The sequence below is a fragment of the Amyelois transitella genome, chromosome 7 (genome assembly GCF_032362555.1).
Source record: "Amyelois transitella isolate CPQ chromosome 7, ilAmyTran1.1, whole genome shotgun sequence".
NCBI classification, from domain to species: domain Eukaryota; kingdom Metazoa; phylum Arthropoda; class Insecta; order Lepidoptera; family Pyralidae; genus Amyelois; species Amyelois transitella.
Genome location: NC_083510.1, coordinates 1,674,268 through 1,696,708, shown reverse-complemented (window position 1 = coordinate 1,696,708; position 22,441 = coordinate 1,674,268). Strand labels below are relative to the sequence as shown.

The 22,441-nt window shown below is 35.7% G+C and overlaps 4 protein-coding genes across 5 annotated transcripts; 1 reads left to right on the top strand and 3 right to left on the bottom strand.

Moving 5' to 3' along the window:
* Nucleotides 1-159: 159 nt before the first annotated feature.
* LOC106143547 (eukaryotic translation initiation factor 4E1) lies at nt 160-4,448 on the bottom strand. Of its 2 annotated transcripts, none has more exons than XM_060944953.1 (5): nt 4,315-4,448; nt 2,519-2,718; nt 1,812-1,986; nt 1,210-1,297; nt 160-315 (listed from the first exon to the last, which is right to left on the bottom strand). In XM_060944953.1, exons 1-5 carry the CDS (start codon nt 4,333-4,335, stop codon nt 182-184), a joined length of 618 nt encoding a protein of 205 aa, XP_060800936.1. In that variant the 5' UTR covers nt 4,336-4,448; the 3' UTR covers nt 160-181. The 2 variants fall into 2 exon arrangements, with proteins under 2 accessions (XP_060800936.1, XP_060800937.1); XM_060944954.1 differs by having other exon boundaries at nt 2,519-2,712.
* Nucleotides 4,449-5,220: 772 nt separating this feature from the next.
* Nucleotides 5,221-10,128, bottom strand: LOC106143507 (eukaryotic translation initiation factor 4E). Its single transcript, XM_013345620.2, has 5 exons — nt 9,976-10,128; nt 9,499-9,677; nt 7,852-8,029; nt 7,408-7,495; nt 5,221-6,383 (listed from the first exon to the last, which is right to left on the bottom strand). Exons 1-5 carry the CDS (start codon nt 10,003-10,005, stop codon nt 6,226-6,228), a joined length of 633 nt encoding a protein of 210 aa, XP_013201074.1. The 5' UTR covers nt 10,006-10,128; the 3' UTR covers nt 5,221-6,225.
* A 939-nt stretch (nt 10,129-11,067) lies between these two features.
* On the top strand, nt 11,068-18,546 carry LOC106143575 (spermine synthase). The gene is made up of 7 exons (XM_060945253.1): nt 11,068-11,499; nt 13,220-13,328; nt 13,687-13,809; nt 14,106-14,192; nt 14,993-15,150; nt 16,948-17,139; nt 17,956-18,546. The coding sequence occupies exons 1-7, from the start codon at nt 11,218-11,220 to the stop codon at nt 18,121-18,123; spliced, it is 1,119 nt and encodes a 372-aa protein (XP_060801236.1). The 5' UTR covers nt 11,068-11,217; the 3' UTR covers nt 18,124-18,546.
* Nucleotides 18,547-18,664: 118 nt separating this feature from the next.
* LOC106143508 (charged multivesicular body protein 1b) lies at nt 18,665-22,136 on the bottom strand. Its single transcript, XM_013345622.2, has 5 exons — nt 21,919-22,136; nt 20,966-21,210; nt 20,354-20,574; nt 19,741-19,890; nt 18,665-19,031 (listed from the first exon to the last, which is right to left on the bottom strand). The coding sequence occupies exons 1-4, from the start codon at nt 21,938-21,940 to the stop codon at nt 19,767-19,769; spliced, it is 612 nt and encodes a 203-aa protein (XP_013201076.1). The 5' UTR covers nt 21,941-22,136; the 3' UTR covers nt 18,665-19,031; nt 19,741-19,766.
* Between the last annotated feature and the right edge of the window lie 305 nt (nt 22,137-22,441).

Here is a 22,441-nt window from a genome sequence, read left to right as displayed (position 1 = left end):
CTAATAGCTGCAAAAAAAAACAATTTTAACTTTTAACGCAAATAAAAATTAAAGAGGTAGATACAAGCAGTCACAGACATTGCCTTCCCAAGATTATCTTGACCCGTAGACATTCGTTGTCTATGGGTGAACACATAAAAAATTATAAAAAAGAGAACACTTATTATATTATTTACTTGCTTCAAATGGAATATATAATTTTGGACGTGTTATGTGGCATGTATTCAATGAGTCGTCTGATTCTAAGCACCGACTTGAGTGTGTGTCCGATTCGCATTACGGTATTTTTATCCGCATGATTTTTCGTCCAAACCCCTGGAAACAAATTAGACAAAATAATTACTTTGACGAAAGTACCATGATCAAATTAGGGACGTCCTTAGGTCAAAAGTACCCGAAACAGACGAGTTTGCGTGAAGAGAGTTGTGTTTGAATGTGAATGAAACTAAAGAAGTACATATGAAAGAAGGGTGGCTAGGGGAAAGATGTAGTCTCTGTCTACCCCTCCGGGAAAGAGGAGTGTCATACCAATCAATTAGCGATATTTTGTTCCGCTCGCGTGAAGTTAAATACCGCTTATTACCTTTCCTGCGGGAATGTTGAGAAACCACGTAGGAAACTACATGTCAAATTTCAAATCGGTTAACCCTGCGGCTTTTTTTAACGGTCAGTCAGCGTCCTCTTTTATCAACGAAGTTATGAAACGTTATTTGTCTTTTTATACCTATTTAGAAGAAGATGTTTGAAACAAAGTATCGTTATAGTGATACTTTGTTCCATTACGATAAAAGAGCCACAAAAGGTCAACAACTTGAGGATGGTTTACATAATATGAAGCCCCGGCGGCGTTAATTTCGGTTGCGCTTTAATCGAAGAGCCCGGGGTCCACCTGTGACCAGGATCCTGGATTGGGCAGTCAGGTTAGAACACAAAGCGACTCAGGTCTGACCTCCGCAACCTAGCACACCTCCTGATCGCGGAAAACATTGTATGCCAGCTACTTTTCCCCCGGGAGAGTGTAAATGAACATCGATTCAAATTTTAGGCGATAGACTAGCAACCTATCTCAATGCAATCTTCAAATACGATATAAATGTGTCTGTGTGTAATACTAATAGGTAATACATACATAAAATCACGCCTCTTTCCCGGAGGGGTAGGCGGAGAATAGGTAATATTAGTTTTTAAGGGTATAATTGCTTTAGTTACCAATTTTTGAGTAGGCTTTAACATTCACTACGACCCCCGTAATTGACTCATTTTGGTCCCCAAAATTTTCGCCGATCACCATTAGAACCTGAAAAACAGAAGCAGTTTATTAACGTGTGTAAAAAGACCTTTACCTCAGCCTTACCCTTATCTTATCTCAATTCTATCATTAAGCCAAACAGCAGAACGTGGCCTATCAGTCTTGCCAAAACTGTTGGATCTGTCTACACCGCAATGGATGTAGACGTGACATATCGTAATCTATTTATGCTAGCTTAATTTCATCAACTGAAAGTCTTTTATTCCAACAACTACCAAGGAAAATAACATCCGCAAGCTTGCCCCCAACCCTGGATACTTCTTTTACTTCTTCTGCATTAATCAATATTTTATTCATCAGTTTAGTGAATCCTTTCTCTGGCCTTTCAAATAGACTTATCGAGCGACTAACTTCAGCTGTAGCACAACTCAATGATCAATGTAAACCAATATTAATAAAAAAGTCTTTGATCATATTTCAGTGGCGTTCCAGCTCAAGATATGAGGACGATTGGAGGAACGTCTCCGATTTAATCGAGATACTTTTGTCAACTTAAACTTACAGTATCCAGCCAGATCCGGTCCAGTTTTTCGTAGTTCCCCTTCTCGACCATGATCATCCACCTGCCCCCTTGCCTGTTTTCTTTGTCCTCCCACGTCGGTTCAATGCCCTTCTTGAACACGGCATAGTCCTGCCCCAAAGTCAGCTCGGAAGGCAACTTCATGTAATGGTATAAACTAAAAAGCGAGAGTCATAAACTTTATTGAGCCTTGGGATATTTACATTCTTTACACAAAGCCACTGCCGTCTTACCTACCCAACTTTGATAGGAGTCTAACCCTTATTAAAATTTAATTTAAGACAACTAGTTGTCTGTAAGTGCAGATTTTTTAATATCGCAAAGCATCATTTGGTAGGTATATTCATTGTGGGCAAGTCTTGCTCCAATATGGCCGCGGTAGAATTCAAAACTGCATCACGCTTTTTTTAAGTCAAAAGCCATAACCGATCAATCGAAAATAGGCTCTCTTTTTTTTATTTGAACCATCACTTTGGGCTCTGAGTTTGCAGCAAAGACAGGTTTATTACACATACATACATACATAAAATCACGCCTCCTTCCCGTAGGGGTAGGCAGAGACTACCTCTTTCCAATTGCCACGATCTCTGCATACTTCCTTCGCTTCATCCACATTCATAACTGTCTTCATGCAAGCTTTTATTACACCCTCACATAAATATTATTAATTTAATTGGGTGTTTACCTACCACCAGTAATCCTCTACGGTGTCAAAACTGGTAAGTTCCACGAGGTTGTCCTTCCACTCCTTCTTGTTGTTGGCTTGCAACCAGAAACTCCACGTGTTTTCCAGAGGATGCTTGCACCGTTCTGAAGGCTCCGTGGTCATAACCTCAGCCTTCGTCGTAACTTCTTCAACATTTGTGGTGGCCTCATTTTTTGACTGTTGCTTAAAAATAAATATATCGATACCTAATTATCAATATCAAAAAGAGGAAAGATTTTTATTGTTTGTCCTTTCCTATTCTACTAATCTTTCTCTAACCTTGTTACTAATATTAGCAATATTTTTAAAATTATAAATAATCATTTTAAATTTATACGTGTCTACCGGGCATAACGACTCCATAACATTGATAATAAAAGTATTATTATAGTAATTATAAGTACGAAAGTTTGTAAGTAACTAACAATGTGTGTTTGTTACTCTTAAACACTAAAACTACCTACTGAACGGATTTTTGTGAAACTTTGCAGTAATTTAACTTATGTTAAATTATACCTACGTAACCTAACATCTCTGTGAACACGCAAAGAAGTCTTCTCACTGTTGCTTCGGTGGTATCAGAAAGTACTTATGCATAATGTTTACATTTAGTAGAACTGACGTACCATGTACTAACTAACTGAGGTAAGTTTGTAGGTACAAACCAAGCTATACAATACTGTGGCGACATCACACAACATCGTCAAAGCCGCGGTTCCCCAGGAGGCATAACACCTAGCCTGGCGGAAGATCTTCCCTTTGGTGGCGGTTGACCCGAAACATCGCTCCCGCTACAATACCATACCTTCTGCTTATAAACTAAGGCTTGCTATAATAGCAATAAAATGCATAATACGTATACCTTTCTAAACAATAATTCATTCATTGATATAATAGCAATACAATGCAAAATACGTATACCTTTCTAAACAATGATTCAGTAGTGTATCGTATCGGCGTAGGCATACATAGGTAGGTAAGATATATAATTTCCAGTAAGTCACCGATAACATATCGAACGCATAGAGCGGTGTGCCACATATATCATATCTTTCGGAACCCTAGCCCTACTGATTTAAACATTAAAGACGGAATAGACTGAATTTTGTCTGGGTAGGTAGGTATATTGTTTTGTTTGAGTACCTACCTACCTAAATTAAAAACTTAGAAATACCTACGTAGGTACTATGTTTAATGTTTATAGATGGTAACTACTATGTGATAGGTACTTTTAGAAACTTATTCGATTCGACCGTGTGACAAACATTAAAGTTTCAATACCCAGAGTACCTACCTTTTGATTAATTTGTAAAGACGCTGAGAGATACTGAATGACTTAAACTTACATGATAATTAATTTGTGAAAATAGAACTATTCAGAATAGGTATTTAGTCTAGGTACCGTGTGTTTCCCGGTACCAATACAAAAAAGTATAGGACCACTCCATCTCTTGCCCATGGATGTCATAAAAGGCGACTAAGGAATAGGCTTACAAACTTGGGAGTCTTTTTTAGGCGATGGGCGAGCAACCTATCACTATTTGAATCTCAATTCTATCATTAAACCAAAGACCTGAACGTGGCCATTCAGTCTTTTCAAGCCTGTTGGCTCTGTCTACCCCGCAAGGAATATAGACGTGACCATATGTATGTATGTACATAGTACACTATACTTTGACTGAAGTAAAATACAAAGTAGTTACAGAAACTTTTGTGAATTCTCAAAGTATCTTCTTATCCAAATAACGAAGAAATAATTAAAGAAATTTAGGTACTTACGTTCCCAGATTTCTTGTCCATTTTGGCTGAAAAAATCTTGAGCAATAATATAGTAAGACGACACTCTCCTTACAGTTAAACTGCACCATCAATCCGCCAGTTCAAATTCTGTATAAATACATATCGTAGCTGGGAAAATCCCGGAATCTATGTTGCCAGTGTTAAGAAAAATGTTTTAAATGGTAGAAAAGTAGAAACGCAAGAGGCATAGAGTATTTATAGTTTTCTACGAGACTTCTTCTTTATTTAACTTTTAAATAAGAGATATAAGCTTATTTTTGTGCAATAGTAAGACAATGCAAAAATGAAAATATTACATACCATATAAATTTTGGAATATTGAAGAAATTTTACAGTTTTTTTATTAAACACAACCTGAGATTATAATTTAGTTTTATTATTTATAATCATAGCGATTCTACAGCGAAAACTACAGGGATAGGCTAATATACTTGGGATTCTTCTTTTGGGCCTAAGGCGATGGACTAGTAACAGTCGCCTTCCACAGAAATAACTGATATCATACGAATATGGACAAAATCATATCATCGCTCTCCTTAAAAAAGGGATAGAAAATAATCAAGAATAAAACTAAAGTGTAGCATAATTTTCTTTATAAAATACCAAAAATATCGTTTGACTGACAATAATACCAAATGCAAACAGTAATTTATAAGAACTTATGACAGGCAATACCCGGGTGTTAAACTAAAATATACAAGCGAGACAATACATAAAAAAACCAGCTGTTAAATGTAAAAATATCATCTGTTAAGTTTTACAATTTAAAATTAATAATGAAAAACAAAGGGTCTAAATTCTAAGTCATTTTAATGACAGTTTTGCATACTATAATAATGTATAACCTTTTAATGTTATGTATATAAAGGCTTTTATCAGAATGCAAATACAATATCGGTATCAACTATTTTCTCAGACTTGACTTTTTGCACCTTATTAAGCGGCGTACACACCAAGACCCAAAAAACGCCAACGAATGTGTTTCGCTTCTCATCGTCCTGTTCGTACGGTCTTGTCTCTAATGCCTGCATTCGAGAGCCTACAAACTTACATGCACAGTTGTACACATTCATTGGTCTTCGTTGTCCCAGTGTGAAACCGGCTTTAGTCACCAGTGTGCGACAAGGATTGCTAAGTTTGATGCTGCCTACTGGCAATTATATGAATTCAGACACTCTGTATATCAATAAAGGAAACGACAGCGTCCCATACAACCTTAAATCTATGTGCCATATCGACAAACATACTCAAGCTCAGTTTAATAAAATCAGACTTAAATTTTATTCAGCGACGATAACGCCACGTCACGAGATGTTGACGATAAAAGAATAATGTGTGAAACTATCGAAACGACAACCTAAAGTATACCTACTTCTGTTAAATAAAAATCTCTATCTATATTGAAACTTAACAATAGCTTATGAGTCGAGATAACTTAGGGGCAACTACAATCAAAGACATACTCTTAACTGCTTTGGTGCTTACGAATTAGCGTATATCTTACCTTTTTATTGAAGTTTTGTGTAATTTTAATTCAATACTTTTTTCTTTTGTAAAACAAATGAGGTAATGATTTCCGTATTTCGTACTTGTATGAATTGATTGAAAAATATACAACCTCTTTCATTTACCTCTTTCATTCAGAACCCACTTTCATAGACAACACGATAATGAATTCACCCTAGACAAGACATTTTAGTTAGGCATTTTCTCCAATTTTTTAAGTCGCGAAATGTATAGGGAAAAAAAATATCGTGTCAACCTACAAACGGATAAACAATGTCTCTTCAAAAGTCGAGATTGATCCATATAAAATAGAAAATGTCTGCGTTCGCCCAAACTCTACCTCACACACTAGAGTTATGTTTGTGATACACTAAATAATGATGACTAAACGGTGTAAAGATTCTTGGTTGCGGAACTGTGCTTAACCATGGTGTCTCTGTGGACCTGGAAGCCGATCTTGCCGTGGATACCCAGCTGCTCCTTAATCTTCCTCCCAATTTCTATGTTAGCGTGCTGCTTAGATGTGTCCGCTGTCCAGATACCTGAACGAGTAACAAAAAATTAATAAACCAGACCAGAGCATTACAAGCGCAACGCTGTTTTTATCACGCGAAAGGCCATTTCGCTTTTTGTTATGAAGTGAAAAGGGACAGCGACAGTTGTTCGCCTCTTTCCAGGGTGGGCAGACTATTATACATACATATAGTCACGTCCATTTCCCTTGCGGGGTAGACAGAGCCAACAGTCTTAAAAAGACTTATAGGCCACGTTCAGCTATTTGGCTATTATTATATATATTATATTTCCAGGGTCTCACTTGCCACGACCCTTGCATAATTATTTTTTCTTTGCTACTTTCTTTGCAGAATGTACAATAAAATTACAAGTACAACTCTTTATTGACAACATACAATATTCAATATTCACAAATAATTAATAACTATGCAAGAAAAAGGTGACTTTATCCTTAAACACCACTCAAGTACTCTTCCAGCTAACGTCCATAGGTATGGAAAAATCTAATTGCCCTGTGGTTCTCGGCACTTAAGAATAGGACCACTCCATCTCCTTCCCATGGATGTCGTAATAGGCGACTGAGGGAAAGGCTTATAAACTTGTGATTCTACTTTTAGGCGATGGGCTAGCAACCTGACTCTATTTGAATCTAACTATTACCAAGCCAAAAAGCTTAAGGTGGCTTATCTATGAATGTATGTATATAAAAATCAAATTTCTGTGCAGATTTGTGATAATTACTCTAATCTATCTAGACTATAGTATCTAATTACTATAGTCTATATCCCTTGCGGGGTAGACAGAGCCAACAGGCTTGAAGACTGAATGGCCACATTCATCTATTTGGCTTAATGCTAGAATTGAGATTCAAATAGTGACAGGTTGCTAGCCCATCGCCTAACAAAAGAATCCCAAGTTTGTAAACCTATCCTTTAGTCGCCTTTTACAACATCCATGGGAAAGAGATGGAGTGGTCCTGCTCTTTTTTGTATTGGTGCCGGGAACTAAACGGTATTATTAATAATTCTGTAATATTAACACACAACTAACCAATCTTATCAATCTTTGCTCTGACATTGACGACGGCGCCGCATATTTCCTCAGGGTGCTCGAAATTTTCGCCAATGAGAAGGAGAACCTGTAATATGAGCATTAGGGTATCTATTTATTAATATTATCTTCATTGGCGTATTTTAAGAGTCATCCTTATCAACATGAACATACATACATATAATCACGTCTATATCCCATGCGGGGTAGACAGAGCTAACAGTCTTAAAAGACTGATAAGCCACATTCAGCTATTTGGCTTGATGATAGAATAAGATTCAAATAGCGACAAGTCGCTAGCCCATCACCCAAAAGAAGAATCTCAATTTAATAAGCCTATCCCTTAGTCGCCTTTTACGACATCCATAGGAAAGAGATAGGGCCACTCTATTAGTGCCAGGAACCACAGGGCACCCACATGTCTAATACAATATGTATACTTACTACATCTAGCCAGAATCTATCAAGATCCGTGGTGCGCTGTTTCCTTTCCAAGCTGATTAGCCACCGGCCGCCCATCTTGTTGGCATCGTCTTCCCACATGGGGCGGATTCCTTGCTTGAACACCGCATAGTCGTGGCCTTGACGCAGCTCGGAAGGCAGTTTAATGTGATGGTACAGTCTGAAAATAAATTGGCGTATTTTAAATCACAACCAATTGCTCAGTAATTGAGTCAGCCTCAAAATAAGTTAGAAACTTCAATTATGACATACCAACTCGAGTAAGTTATATTTTATAATAAATATTCATATAGATTAACATCCTATACCCAGGCCAATCGTTATAAGTTTATTTTTCGGGATTTGAACCTGCGATGTACTGTGTCTCACAGGCAAGCGCACTACCTCTGCCCCACAGAGGCCTTCAAATTGTTTAATAGGTTCAAGGCAAAAGTTTAATTGAGATGTTCTTAGGAATTCTACCTGTACTATCTTCTAATCACTCTCTTGAATCATAATTCTCTCACTATACACTTGTGACATCTACACCTTAAGGGATAGAGATGATATGTGTATGTATGTAGCTACATGGATGGTTTCCATAAAGAGGCTGCTTTCATAATCATGTGTAAAGCTTAGCATAAACAACACTGGGACGCTTCAAATGCCCTGAATAGTGATGTAACAAATATTAAAATTCACATTCAATGTGAGTGTTATCTATGTATTGTACACGTTTGCATTCTTGAATGTTTAAAAAAGGATATTGGTTACATCAGTGGCCCTGAATGCATACTAAAGTTATAGCGGTAGTTACAAAATATGCAATGTGTCTTTAACTGTAGTCAACAGGTTCCTGGTTTCTAAAAGCAAATAATCTCAGCTGTCGCTGGATTATGGTAAACAATGTGGTCTTGAAGCAACATTTTCTATGACAAGACTTGGTATCAAGATTTTTCTTAAGGTAGTTTTAAGGAATATAAACAAATCAAAATGTAAGATGGCCTCTGTTACTTGCACTCTCACACTTATCTCTTTAGTTCCCATTATGCCTCACCAGTTAGTATAATTATGTACTTATGCAGGTACATTTATTTAGTTTGCTTGGAAAACACACAATACAATTTCCAATTAGTAAGCTATATGATAATTGAGATGTATATAAATATAAATGATACTATAAATATCACATACCTAAATACAATTAATATTAAATCTTAATTTCCCACTACTTAAGATATTCATATTCATAGACAATTTATACCTACTCTGTTTAACAACAATTTGATGATTCAATCCCACTAATGTAACCTTAAGACATGATAACATCACTTGGTATGATTAATAAATTTACTGGAATCTAGTTTCTGAATGAAACACAATGATCACAATTTTTCAATTAGAAATTTGTACAGTGTTTTCATTATATGTATGTATATTATACATTATAAATTATAAATGAATGTAACCACTACAGAAAAAAGGGGTTATGTTTGATTTATATTGATGAAATATTTTGTTTAAATCAGTATCTTAGCTATATTTTTGCACTTAACTCTGAATATATATTTGAACTCATAAAATGAATAGAATTATCGCATTACTGAGTGAACAACAAATTAATATAATGCTTTACATATATTATCATACCTCCAAAAATCCTCGACAGTATCAAATGTGGTCAACTCAATCAAATTTTCTTCCCAAGTCTTATTTCTATCATTATCATAAAACCAGAGACTCCATGTGTTCTGCAGTGGATGTTTGATGAGGAACTCTGGCGGGAGCTCGGCGGTATTGTTCGTTTTGGTCTCGGTGGAGGCAGAACCCTTGAACACACAAGTCATTTTTTATGAAACTAACCTAAAATTTACTTCGGTATTTTAAACTTATAACCTTTGATTTAAATAAAATATTTCGTGTCAATAACACGTAAATGTACAATAATTCTAACACGGAAATGGTTTATTCGCTTATAAAACCGATGGACATGAAACAAATGCTACAGTGAAAGTAAGTACAGCCACATCAGCATTTCTTAGAAAAAAAAGTAGAAAGAGACATTTTAGCTTACAAAAATAAGGGTAGAATAAATATTGATAATTACAAACAACAAATTAAACCTACCTCCACTTCTTCTGTATTATTTCCAGCCATGTCTCAAAAATATCTCGGACCAAATTTTTACGAAAAGAGAGACATTAAGTCTCGATGTTGCCAGTATTCGCAAAATACTACTATTCTTCCATACTTGTATCACGTCTGTAATTTTGTTTGATCAATACTAATATTATAAAACTGAAAAGTTTGTTTGTTTGAACGCACTAATCTCAGGAACTACTGGTTCGAATTGAAAAAGTATTTTTGTGTTGAATAGACTATTTATGGAGGAAGGCTTTAGGCTATATAACATCTCGCTGCAACAATTAGGGGAGAAGAAATAATGGAGAATGTGAAAAAAATCGGGGAAAATTATTCATACTCAAGGTCTTCAACGATGCCCAAAATAACTATTCCATGCGGATGAAGTCGCGGGCACAGCTAGTAATAAGTAAACGTTAAAGATAAACAAGTGACGTTTATTGAGTATACTTTTCACATGCAGCCAGGGCACAAAATAATGTTTATCATAGCATAACACCTACATACAGCAGACGTTAGTGCATGTTAAAAATATAGATGCGGTATTATTTAATAATACTGCCTACGTTTATATAGGTACTTCTTTCATTTTGGTTTGTATCTTTATGTCTTCGATCTTATTTTTGTAATAGCACAAATATCTGAATAAAATAAATAAATACACACTGATTCAGTTGGCCTCGAAGTAAGTTCCAGACTTGTGTTACGAGATACTAACTCAACGATACTATATTTTATAATAAATACATATATAGATAAACATCCAAGACCAAGGCCAATCAGAGAAATTTCGTTTCTCATCATGCCCTGGCCGGGATTCGAACCCGGGACCCCCGGTGTCACAGACAAGCGTACTACCGCTGCGCCACACAGGCCGCCAAACATCTTTTTTATACTTGATCGAAGCTTTATCTTGTGATATAATAGTTCGTGGTTGTTATTCTATAACAAAATTTAAATATTCCCTGGTGATTAGAAGACAAAGTGGAAGACATGCTTTTGGGCACCTATTTTAATATTTTTCTAGATATAATGGCAACTGTTTAAATTTTCAGTCATCTAACTGTCTGTCAGCTTAATCTGTCACTGTCAAAATTTAACTGCTGTGCAGTTTTCTTGGATTTTCTTTCTTTCCCTTTTCTAGGTGTTATCGGTTACCTATCCTATTAGCCGCCGGCTTCATTTAGATTTCCTTTCCTTGAACAATAAAACCGTATAAAATCTACAATGTCAGTCCAGACTTTGCTTTTAGACTTTTCCATCGATCCCGCTCGTTTGGGCGATGAAAGCGGCCAAAAAACAGTGTTTGGTCAACTGGAAACTGTGCTAAAAGATTATATTCCAAATCTTATTTTAGCCGCTGAAATTAATATAGAAGGTGGGTCCTTGAAACTGTTGACAGGAAAGAAGGGGACAACAGTTTCTGTTCGCCTATTTGACCGAGGCCTTGTCACTGTAAATATTGAATATTACAAGGAGGATTCAGAGGAACCATTAATAAGCTTCAAGGTAAAATCACTAAAGCTTCATTAACTCAAATAAATTTCTTTAAAGCTTAAGCTATGATTTTGACAAACAAGTGAATCTTCCAATTTTAAAGTTTAAATAGTTTAGTATATAAATAAACATTGAATGAATTCATGTTTATTTTGTCAGTAGGTATGTACTCATTAATTTGTTTGAAAAATTATCGACAATTCATAAAGTATCCAACCCAATCTCATGTATTCATATACTTTAAAAAAATACTCACTATTTCATTTGCCTTGAATCTCTATGTTATTTCAATGTCCAAGCTATATCTTTACAAAGTTATATAAAAGTGTTAAGTTCTTTTACGTCAAAGTATTGACCACACATCCTTAAAAAACTTCAGCATTTAATATTAGTATAATTTTTATACTTTGATTCCATAATTACACAAGTAAAAAAACTACTCATTTTGAATTATTTAAAGTGATAAGGCTGAGCGTTACCTGTATCTTATTTTCTAGTGCTCTAAACTGCTGGAAAGTTCGGTAAGAATGTCCTTGAACTGTGATCGTATTAAATTGTTGCCGACAATCAAACGTGGCTATAAATTTGATGTTTACCTTACCAGTTCAGGTTAGAATGCACCAACACCAGAATATTAATTGTGTTACCTTGAAATATTTGATAGTTTATTTATATTTGGCTGTAATGTTTATAATATTGGCTGAAATTTTCAACCTTTTCTCTATTCAGTATTATTTATTTTTAATTTTTTGTCTATATCATTATGTTAAACCTAGTGGTTCTGGGTTTGATTCCTAGCAGGGGTAATGTTTTGTACTTTATTTTTACAAATATTTGTCTACAGTTTTTAGTTTATTTGTGTTTGTGACCCTTTTAAGACATATCATATGATAAGAGCCTATTTTGGACTTTTATGGGTTTCCTATTATTTGTTTTAATTTATATCACTGAGGTAAACTTATTTTTCTCAGTACAAAATAATACAAAATCACTAGACATAGAAAAACAAAGTACAAAATGCGAAAGCAAAGTAAGTAATTACATACTTAAACACATTTTAATTACTTTTTTAATTTGACATCTTTTTATTTTATTAGTTAAAATATTATTAGCATTAGCCAGAAGGAATCATATATTGTGCACCATTCATTTTATAATGCTTGTAAATTTTGTACCTCACACTGATCTACCTACTTATTTTTTCTTAATAAGTGTTTTACTATAACTGGATACATGCCTCAATAATAAAAAAAATTAAGATTGTGTAATAGACACAGACATTAAGAAAATCATTACACTACCAGCCACATCTAGCTGTTCTTAAATTTCTCGTGAGAGAGAGTGTCTATTTTAAGCAGTCAAGTCTTATCTACTCCATAAGGGATATAAACATGATTATATGTTTGTATCTTATAATATAGCATATTAATTTTATGCATCACCAGTAGTTTATTTCTTCCATGCTTTATTAAAAAGCTGAACAGAGCAAAGATATCCTATTACGCTCAGACACGAAGACAACAGTACAGTAGTTGCCTGCTTTATTGCAACTTCTTAAATATATTAAGCATGCGTGTACACCCTTTCAGTATCTCAGTACCTATCTTACGAATCTTCCAGTAAATGGGAAGACGCTCAACCTTAATATTTGACCCCAAAAAACTGCATGTTAGTTATACCCGCATTGATGTTTTATTTTATTTTCCTCTTTTATGAATTATTTTGTCAATAGTCGGCGAGAGTATTGGAAAGCCAGCTGAAAAAATACATCACTGTCATAAAATCGCAAGCTTATACGCCGATTAAAAGGTGCCTGTTTGGCAGGTACTATCCAACATCAGGTAAGTGGCATTATTTTAAAATGAAGACATGGGCATACAATGTTATGAATATTTTCAATGATTATGTAACCAATTTGCATTTTACATTTTAGCAACGGGTATTTATAATGTTTAATAAACTTTCGAATAAAACGAAATGTCTTCTATCTTCATTAATACTGCATCATTAATGTCATTGCATGCGATCTAATTCTTTCACAATAGTGTTACATAACATTCACAAGTGTTAAATTCGAATTTAGAACTTGCAGTTATAAGCGTAAAATAATGCTTTTTAATTTTTTAATTTTGAACTACCATTGAGAATGATCGTATTTTCTTTGATTAGTTCTACAGTGTTAGACGCTTGGTGTTTTAGACGAGCGGCTTTTGGAGTACGATATCGATGGAGTCATATTCGACGAACAATCCCCCTTCCAAAGGGTGCAGATTGTCCACTCGAAGTCTCTTGGAAATATGTTGGTGCTAGATGATTTGCAGAGTAAGTAACATTCTATATCAATACAATGATTCTCAAAAAATATTGATGACAGGTTTCCTCTAAGGAACGATTTTTGAGCATTTGAATAGAGCAAAACCCCATAGTTTTTAAAATTTTGCGTCTAATCATAAGCAAATAAAGATTCTATTCTATACTAGCGAAATATATAATAAACCTTCCTCAGAAAACCCTTTTTCGAAACATTTCAAGGAAACAAAATCCTTTTACAACTTTCAGAGATGTGGGGGAGGAGAGGGAGTTTATAATATGTTGTGATGATGATGATTTAATTGCAGATATTTCTGAGGCTGATCTGGTTTACACTGAAACTCTGATGCAGAGGGGAAAGGAGTCATATGAAGGGAAGGAAATAGTGATTTTGGGTAAGTATCGTTTCGAGGAAAACAAATAAAATCATATTTAAAATTATAACTCAATAGGAAACCTTCCTTTAGCTCCGTGAAATTTTAGCTATATTACAACAGATACGTTCGACCGTGAAGAGATTTATGAATGTGGATAAAGTGAAGGAAGTATGCAGAGATCGTGGCAAGTGGAAAGATGTAGTCTCTGCCTACCTCTCCGGCAAAAAGGTTTTATGTATGTATGTAAGTTCGACCGAACTTAAGTATTTTTTTCATTTCGTAATACTCTCAACATGGACCTTTTGCCATTCTCATGTCAGAATCGAATCCTAATGCTAATAACCCTCTGCTGTGTTTTAAATGTCTATGAATAAATATGTACATAAATTACAATTATCAATTATAGTATGGAGCCAGGTCCACAACCGTCCTCTTGAACCTTCTTATTTGTCCGTCCCGTTCAACCCGACAATAAAATGAAAATCTCATGTTCACAACCTTGCGCTTGATTGGGTTTTCCATCCATTTGTGACAGCGGCGGCTGGTACAATGTATTTTTCTTGCTTTAGTAACTATAGACCTAAACGAACGTATCTTGATCAAATTAAGGACGTCCTGGTAAAGGGTCAGGTCAAAAGTACCCGAAACCGCCGAGCTTGCATGAAGGGAGTTATGAATGTGGATGAAGCGAAGGAAGTGCGCAGAGATCGTGGCAAGTGGAAAGAGGTTGTCTCTGCCTACCCCTCCGGGAAAGAGGCGTGATTTTATGTATGTATGCTTTAGTAACTATAAAAATAATAATAACTTTATCATTGAAGGTGGTGGCGACGGCGCACTGCTTTACGAGCTCCTTAAAGAGAAGCCGAAATTCGTTTGGATGCTGGAGATCGACGAGCTGGTAATGGACGCCTGCAACAAACATCTCAAGTCTATCTGCGGGGATGTGCTCGAGAGAAGAAAGGGACCCAACTATGAGGTATACACTGTTCTCTTTCTTACTTTCATGTAAACATCAGTCTCTTTCTGATGCATGTTGAGAGAATGGAGGAAAGGAGATTAGCGAAAGGTATTTGCAAGGCAGAGATGATTGAAAGCTAGAGATATTAATACGGAGTGTTTGAAGCAATCGTAAGGGTAGAGAATGGGTCAAAAGTGTGCAAATGCAAGAGCAGCGACCCTCCCGTGAATCGGCTTTGTCTCTATAACTGAAAGGTTGCAGAGACATGTGTGAGGTGGAGACCCTCAACCATTAGTTATTTAAGTAGTTAATCTCGCCTGTGGAAGGAATAACTTAAAGATTTTATTTATTCTGGGAGCGATAAAGGTGAATCTTGAAATAGAACCCGTCGTCATAAAGCCGTGTGGTTCCCGGCACCAATACAAAAAAGAATAGGACCACTCCATCTCTTTCCCATGGATGTCGTGAAAGGCGACTAAGGGATAGGCTTACAAACTTAGGGTTCTTTTTTTAGGCGATGGGCTAGCAACCTGTCACTATTTGAATCTCAATTCTATCATTAAGCTAAATAGCTGAACATGGCCATTCAGTCTTTTCAAGACTGGTGGCTCTGTCTACCCCGCAAGGGATATAGACGTGACCATATGTATGTATGTCATAAAGAAATGTGAAAAAAAAAACAATTTTCTTTTGAACTAGGTACTTACTATTCTTTATCGATTTTCGTTTCGTCACGCAAGAACATTTTACTAAACTTGTTACGTCATTCAGCATAGTTACAGATTTTATGGATGCTGTAAACTTTATCTTATCTAACTTGTAGACTGGGCTCCGTGCTATTTACATTTATATCCAAGTGAATTTAGAATTGTAAAATATTACGGTACGGTTGCTTGAGTGCTGGTATGGTGATCAGTTTTTATGCAAAGAAAAAATAGAGTGTGCCTTATGCTACATAGCTGCTTCTCTTTCAGCGCAGATTGTATAAGTCAATCAAGTGAAGGACTCATAAAGTTGGAGAGTCAAGTTTTCTTTATTAGGTATAATCATTAATCACGTTCAACTGTTTGGCTTAATGATAGAATTGAGATTCAAATAGTGAGGTTCCTTGCCTATCGCCTAAAAGAAGAATCCAAGTTTAAGCATATGCCTTAGTCGCCCTTTACGACATCCATGGGAACGTGAACGTGGCCTAACAGTCTTTTCAACTGTTGGCTCTGTTTACCCAGCAAGGGATATAGACGTGATTATATGTATGTATGTAATTATTAATCGTTATACTTACGAGTACTTCAGCCGAAACTACTGAGCGCAGAAAGTCGAAATTTGGTATGAAGGTTCCTTAGGTTTTGTAGTGCATTGGGGACCTGTAAGGAGGATTTCCCGAAATTCCCACGGGAAAGAAAGTTAACGGGTTTTTCGTTTCACGCGGGCGCTCTCTAGTACATGTAAAAAAACATTAACGGAATTTTTCCTTTTACGCCACAGAGACAGAGATATAAAAACTTTTTTTTTTGAAAATTACGAACATGGAATTTTAGTTTAACCCGAAGATCTGCGATATCAGCTAGTATGATTAATATTGTCGTATGATTATTATTGTCAATGTCTAAATTACAATAAATTAAAGTACCTATTAATATTAATTAAGTATTTAAAGTACCCGAAACCGCCGAGATTGCATAAAGAGAGTTATGAATGTGGATGAAGCGAAGGAAGTATGCAGAGATCGTGGTAAGTGGAAACAGGTAGTTTCTGCCTACCCCTCCGGGAAAGTGGCGTGATTTTATGTTATGTTATGTGTCTAAATTCCAGATTATAGTCGAAGACTGCATGCTGACCGTGAACAAGTTCATAAAGGAGGGCAAGAAAGTGGACTACATATTCGGGGACCTCACCGACATACCGATATCGGAGTCCGCCTGTGGGGAGCTGTGGGAGTTCATGATCACCATCCTGCAGGCCTCGTTCAAGATCCTCAAGCCCAATGGAAAGTTTATGACTCATGTGAGTATGGAAGATTCTAGCGAAAGATGACGTCATTAGTTACCTTAACCGTCGAGTTTTCATAAATAGAGATAGAGACTATAGAATAAGATATAAGAGACTAAAGAATGTGGATGAAGTATGAAAGTATGATGCATGTTTTTACGTATAAATAAGTATTGAAAATTAATGATTCTTTCACATACATACATACATAAAATCACGCCTCTTTCCCGGAGGGGTAGGCAGAGACTACCTCTTTCCACTTGCCACGATCTCTGCATACTTCTTTCGCTTCGTCCACATTCATAACTCTCTTCATACAAGCTCGGCGGTTTCGGGTACTTTTGACCTGACCCTTTACCAGGACGTCCTTAATTTGATCAAGATACGTTCGTCTAGGTCTTCCCACTCCGACCTTTCCCTCCACACTCTCCTTGTATATCTGCTTAGTCAACCTGCTTTCATTCATCCTCTCCACATGACCGAACCATCTTAACATACCCTTTTCTATTCCTGTAACTACATCTTCTTTCACATCACAACATTCCCTTATCACGCTGTTCCTTATCCTGTCACTCAATGATTCTTTCAACTGGTTTTAAATTAATTTCTTTTTAAAGCAATAAGAAAAAACGCTTATGTTGGGTCCTGTCGGGTGTCCTGATAACACCTTCCCTTGGGAAAACCTGGGCTCCACTAGTCCTGTCATTTGCCACCTGAGTCACGAAGGCTTTAGTGCCTTCATGACTTAGGTAGAATGATGACGTTAAAAAAGTTAACAGATTTTTTCCAAAACATAGGCACATTAGGCGAGAATCTTTTTGATAATTCCAGGGTAATGGAGCCACTTCACCCGAGTCCTTGGAGCTTTACGAGCAGGAACTGGCCAAACTGAAGCCACCAGTCAAGTACAGCAAGAGCAAGGCATTCGTGCCATCGTTCCTCGAAGACTGGATCTTCTATCAGATATCATTCAAAAACCCAGACAACGGAGACGCTTAACACATCACAACCAAAGAACAGTGTTCCCTTAAAGTATTCTCATCACTAAGTCATATTAACGCCATACTTTTAAGCGTAGTTATTATAACACAGTCCACTATTATATTGATAAGGTTTAAACACGTGAAACGTAGTATTTTAGTATCTTGTTCCTCAATTTTTCTTATGCGGGTGCTTTTTAGTATTAAAGTTTACAACTCGAATGTACGCGATTGTCGGCGCTGTAACGGGTTATGTACACGAATGTACTTCGTTAACGGTATTGTGACGCGACGAATTATTTTGAATGGTAGTTTTGAGTTTGAGAAAAATATTGACTCTTTGTTTGTATTAGATTTAAAAGAAATTTTGCTGTTACATTTCTTGACAATATTTTGCTTATTTCTTGAATTGTTTTGTATTAATACAATTATTTTATTGGGATTGCGTTTTTCATTTGGGTCCTCTAAATATTGTTTAACTTTATAAACCAACAGTCCTATCCTATACGATCGGGAATACCAATTTGTCGAGTGGAGACTGGGGTAACGAAAACACAATATATATAAAAAATAGGCACTATATATTAATAAGTATTATCCTGCTTTAATCTTAATTACATAACAAATATTAAACAATCAGTATCTTACATATGAAATGTAGTGATTTTTACAATTTTAATTAAGGAATTGTGAATTTCTTTCCCCATTCGCAGCTGGTTGCATGCTTGAATTATTCTTCTACCGCAACTAGCGGACCTTTAGAGGTCCCGAAGTATGAATGATGCGGAGGGTGCACCTAGGAACACCCCAAGAAAAAGAGATTCTTTTATCGCAACTAGTTACCAAGAAAGATAAAAATCTCGCATTACAACCAGTTCCGAAGGCCGTTGAGGCATATTCCATTGTTTTGGTTGGGTACACAGTCGCCTGTAAAAAAACATGATGCCTGTTCTATAAACAAAAACCATGAGATGGGTTAAGTTTATCTGCAGACGACTGTACTTATCAATGTGCACCTTAGTACAGGACTGAGATATATGGATCATTTGCTGTTATGTAAAAAGATTCTTACAATAAAAAATAATATTAATTTTATAGTTACAATTAATAATATTTTGATATATCACAAAATTAACTTTCAGCAATTTTTCTAAATGATACACATATTATTTGTAACTTATATTGGTTTATTGTAAGCCACACAATTTCGTGACAATATTTACAAATATAGAAAACAAAACAAAGTAACATTTTCAAACACACTTTGTTCAAATAGAAAATAACAACCAGGCATTTCAGACTTCTTCAAAATGTAACTATAAATTTTGATCGAATCAAAAAGACATGTCTCTTGACTTTTAAATTTTAGTTTAAAAAAATACAGACGAAACTGATGGAATGGCCTTCCTAATGATGGAGAAATTAGGTACTTTGACTTACTTAGATCAAAGCATTCAATGACATTGATTCAACAATATTTACCGTTAAAGAAAAAAAGGTGGCAGAAAAAATATTTCAAATATGATAAAAATTGCAAACCTTAACACCAACTAGGCTGAATAGGTAATAAAAAATGAAATTATATATAATGTAGTGTGTCTAAACAATAATACAAAATTCATGGAATTGAACTTACAAAGCATACAACTGTACATCATTCTGTTACTCTGTTTGTCGTAATCTCGCCAATCTTTGCGTCAACTCGTCTTGCTCCTGAGACACCACTGTGGACGCGCCTATCGACGTGCTCGGAACTCCGGATGGCAGTTCCATGTTCAACTCCAAACTGGAAGAGATTTAGTTTGGTTTCAGAATGTGGCAGGATAGGAGTGTTAGCATTCCAATTTTATACAACTAATTTTGAGAAAACTAAGATCTAAGGTTGAACCCGCTCAACATTCAAAATTGGACCACAACCGCAACCCTAACTTCTTGGATGGAAATTAAGTAAGTCTGTTTGTTTTATCATAATAGCCAGTTCATGTGGCAACCCACCTTAATCCTTTGAGGATAAATTTTACTTTTACATAAATATATTCCTGGCACCAATAGAAAAAGACTACTCCAACTTTTCCCATGGATGGCGTAAAAGGCGACTAAAGGATAGGCTTATAAACTTGGGATCCTTCTTTCAGGCGTTGAGCTAGCAACCTGTCACTATTTGTGATCTCTATTGGCTCTGTCTACTCTGCAACGGATATAGACGTGCTTATATGTATGTATGTAAAAAAATAAGTAACAATATGTACCCAGCTTCATCAGCAACTTGCTGCAACAATTTCTCAACGTCCCCTTGAGGTACAGTAGTAGTGGTTGTTTGTGACATCGCATTCTCCATGTATGATGACTGCACATCCAGGTCTTCAAACTGGCTCTCGAACTTGTCCATAAGACCTGATATCTTTTCCAAATTCATTGATTTCATCGCAGCATCCATGGCTTTGACCACACCCGCCATTGAATTTGTGACCTGAAATTGTTATTATTGCTTTTATAAAAAAAATATAAATTACCTTTTCAGTATTCTCAGTTTGTCATGTCAATCATGGGTAAAAAGATTGTGATTTCCATTCATTCCCTTCTTACTGCACAAATCACACAGATAAAATTAGTCCGAAACCAAATGTATTAGGAAGGAAGTATCTATCATTCAAGATTAAGTAATGTATTTTTACTTATGAATGAATCAAATTATAGAAGACATATTTAAATCTCAATTCTATCAATAAGCAAAATAGCTAAACATGGCCATTCAGTCTTTTCAAGACTGTTGGCTCTGTCTACCCCGCAAGGGATATAGACGTGACCATATGTATGTAAGACATATACTCAAACATTGTTGTTACTAGCTATATCCATACCTTTCTTGTAGTAAGCGCTGTTTGTACTCTGCTGGAAACCGCATCAACTCTTGCTGACATCCGTAAATAATTGAGAGCCTGGTTCTTCTGCCGTATGGCATTTTCTGCATGTATACGAGCCCCCTCCATGTTGCCTTTTTGTATGGCCTTCTTAGCCTTTTCCTTTTCTAACTTCTCCTCTTTTTCACATTTTTTGGAGTTCCTCTCCAACTCTTTTACAGCAAATTTTAAATTAAATAGATGTTCTGATGATTCATGTTGAGGAAATTCTATTTAAAATGTGTTGTGGAAGTGATTCTATACTGTATCAAAATGTGGTGTGAAAGTGTTTTATAACATTGTCCTATTCATATATAAGGATAGGTGGACATTGAAAATAAATAATAACCATCTGGCTTTCTATGAAACAAGGCACAATATGGTACTGCAATGCCTGTTTTATACATATTTGCATTCAACATGTAGTACAACAGTGATAAACACTTCTTAAAAGTATAACATGCACTTATGAAAGTTTCTAATCAAATATTAGAGTGAATCAATGCTAAAGCTGTTTTTCGTCTTTCACTTGCTAAGAATGTTTCTGAGAGTGGTGGCCTCCCTTTGGCAGTGTGGAAGATTTAAAAAGGTTTAAGATGTGCTGAGAACCCAATCAAGATGGGATTTTAAGACACCAGTGTGGTGGATGATGTGGTGCACCACAGGCGGATTAGTAGAATAGAACCCAAAGGTTTGAGACTTTTAAATTATTCTACTTTTAACAATTGTAATATTCTGATAGTTGAAGTTTGACTCATGCTTTGTATGACATGACCTTGATATTTGTTAGAACTTAGATGAATAGCAGAGGTGTATATAAATCTTAAATACACTAATAAGTATGTGAGTACAATTTTCATGATGAGAAATGAATAAATGCACATTAAAATTGAATGATTTTGTAAAAAGGATACTTTCCATTGCAGACGAAGACATTTCGTTCCCCAGTTTGACGGCTTTGAAAAAACTTCAGTAACAAAAAAGAGGTGCAAGACCTTTTATTTATTTTCAAAAGTTTGATTGAAATTTATTTAATTAGAAATCCGATGAGTCACAAATCATAAACAACACCACAAGAAAACAATGATAACTGACGTACCTACAGAGACATTTGCTCAAACTGATTACAATGGTACTATCACAGGTGACAATGTCAAATTGACAAACAGCTGGTTAGTGTTTTTTTTACTAAGGTATGTACCATATGTGTGTTACCCCTATCTAATGATTTAGACTCATGAAAAAAAGCATAAATGCCTTTCTGACCCTTGGTACACCAGTCAAAGTGGTAACCAACCTAGGTGTACCGTTTATCATAATAATGTACCCATAGTTGTAAATAATCCATTTCTAATCAAATTTTTGGCATCGACTCATCGATATCGATACATACTAAAAAAAATTAAAGTGTCTATGGTTTTTTTATCTAGATGTTGG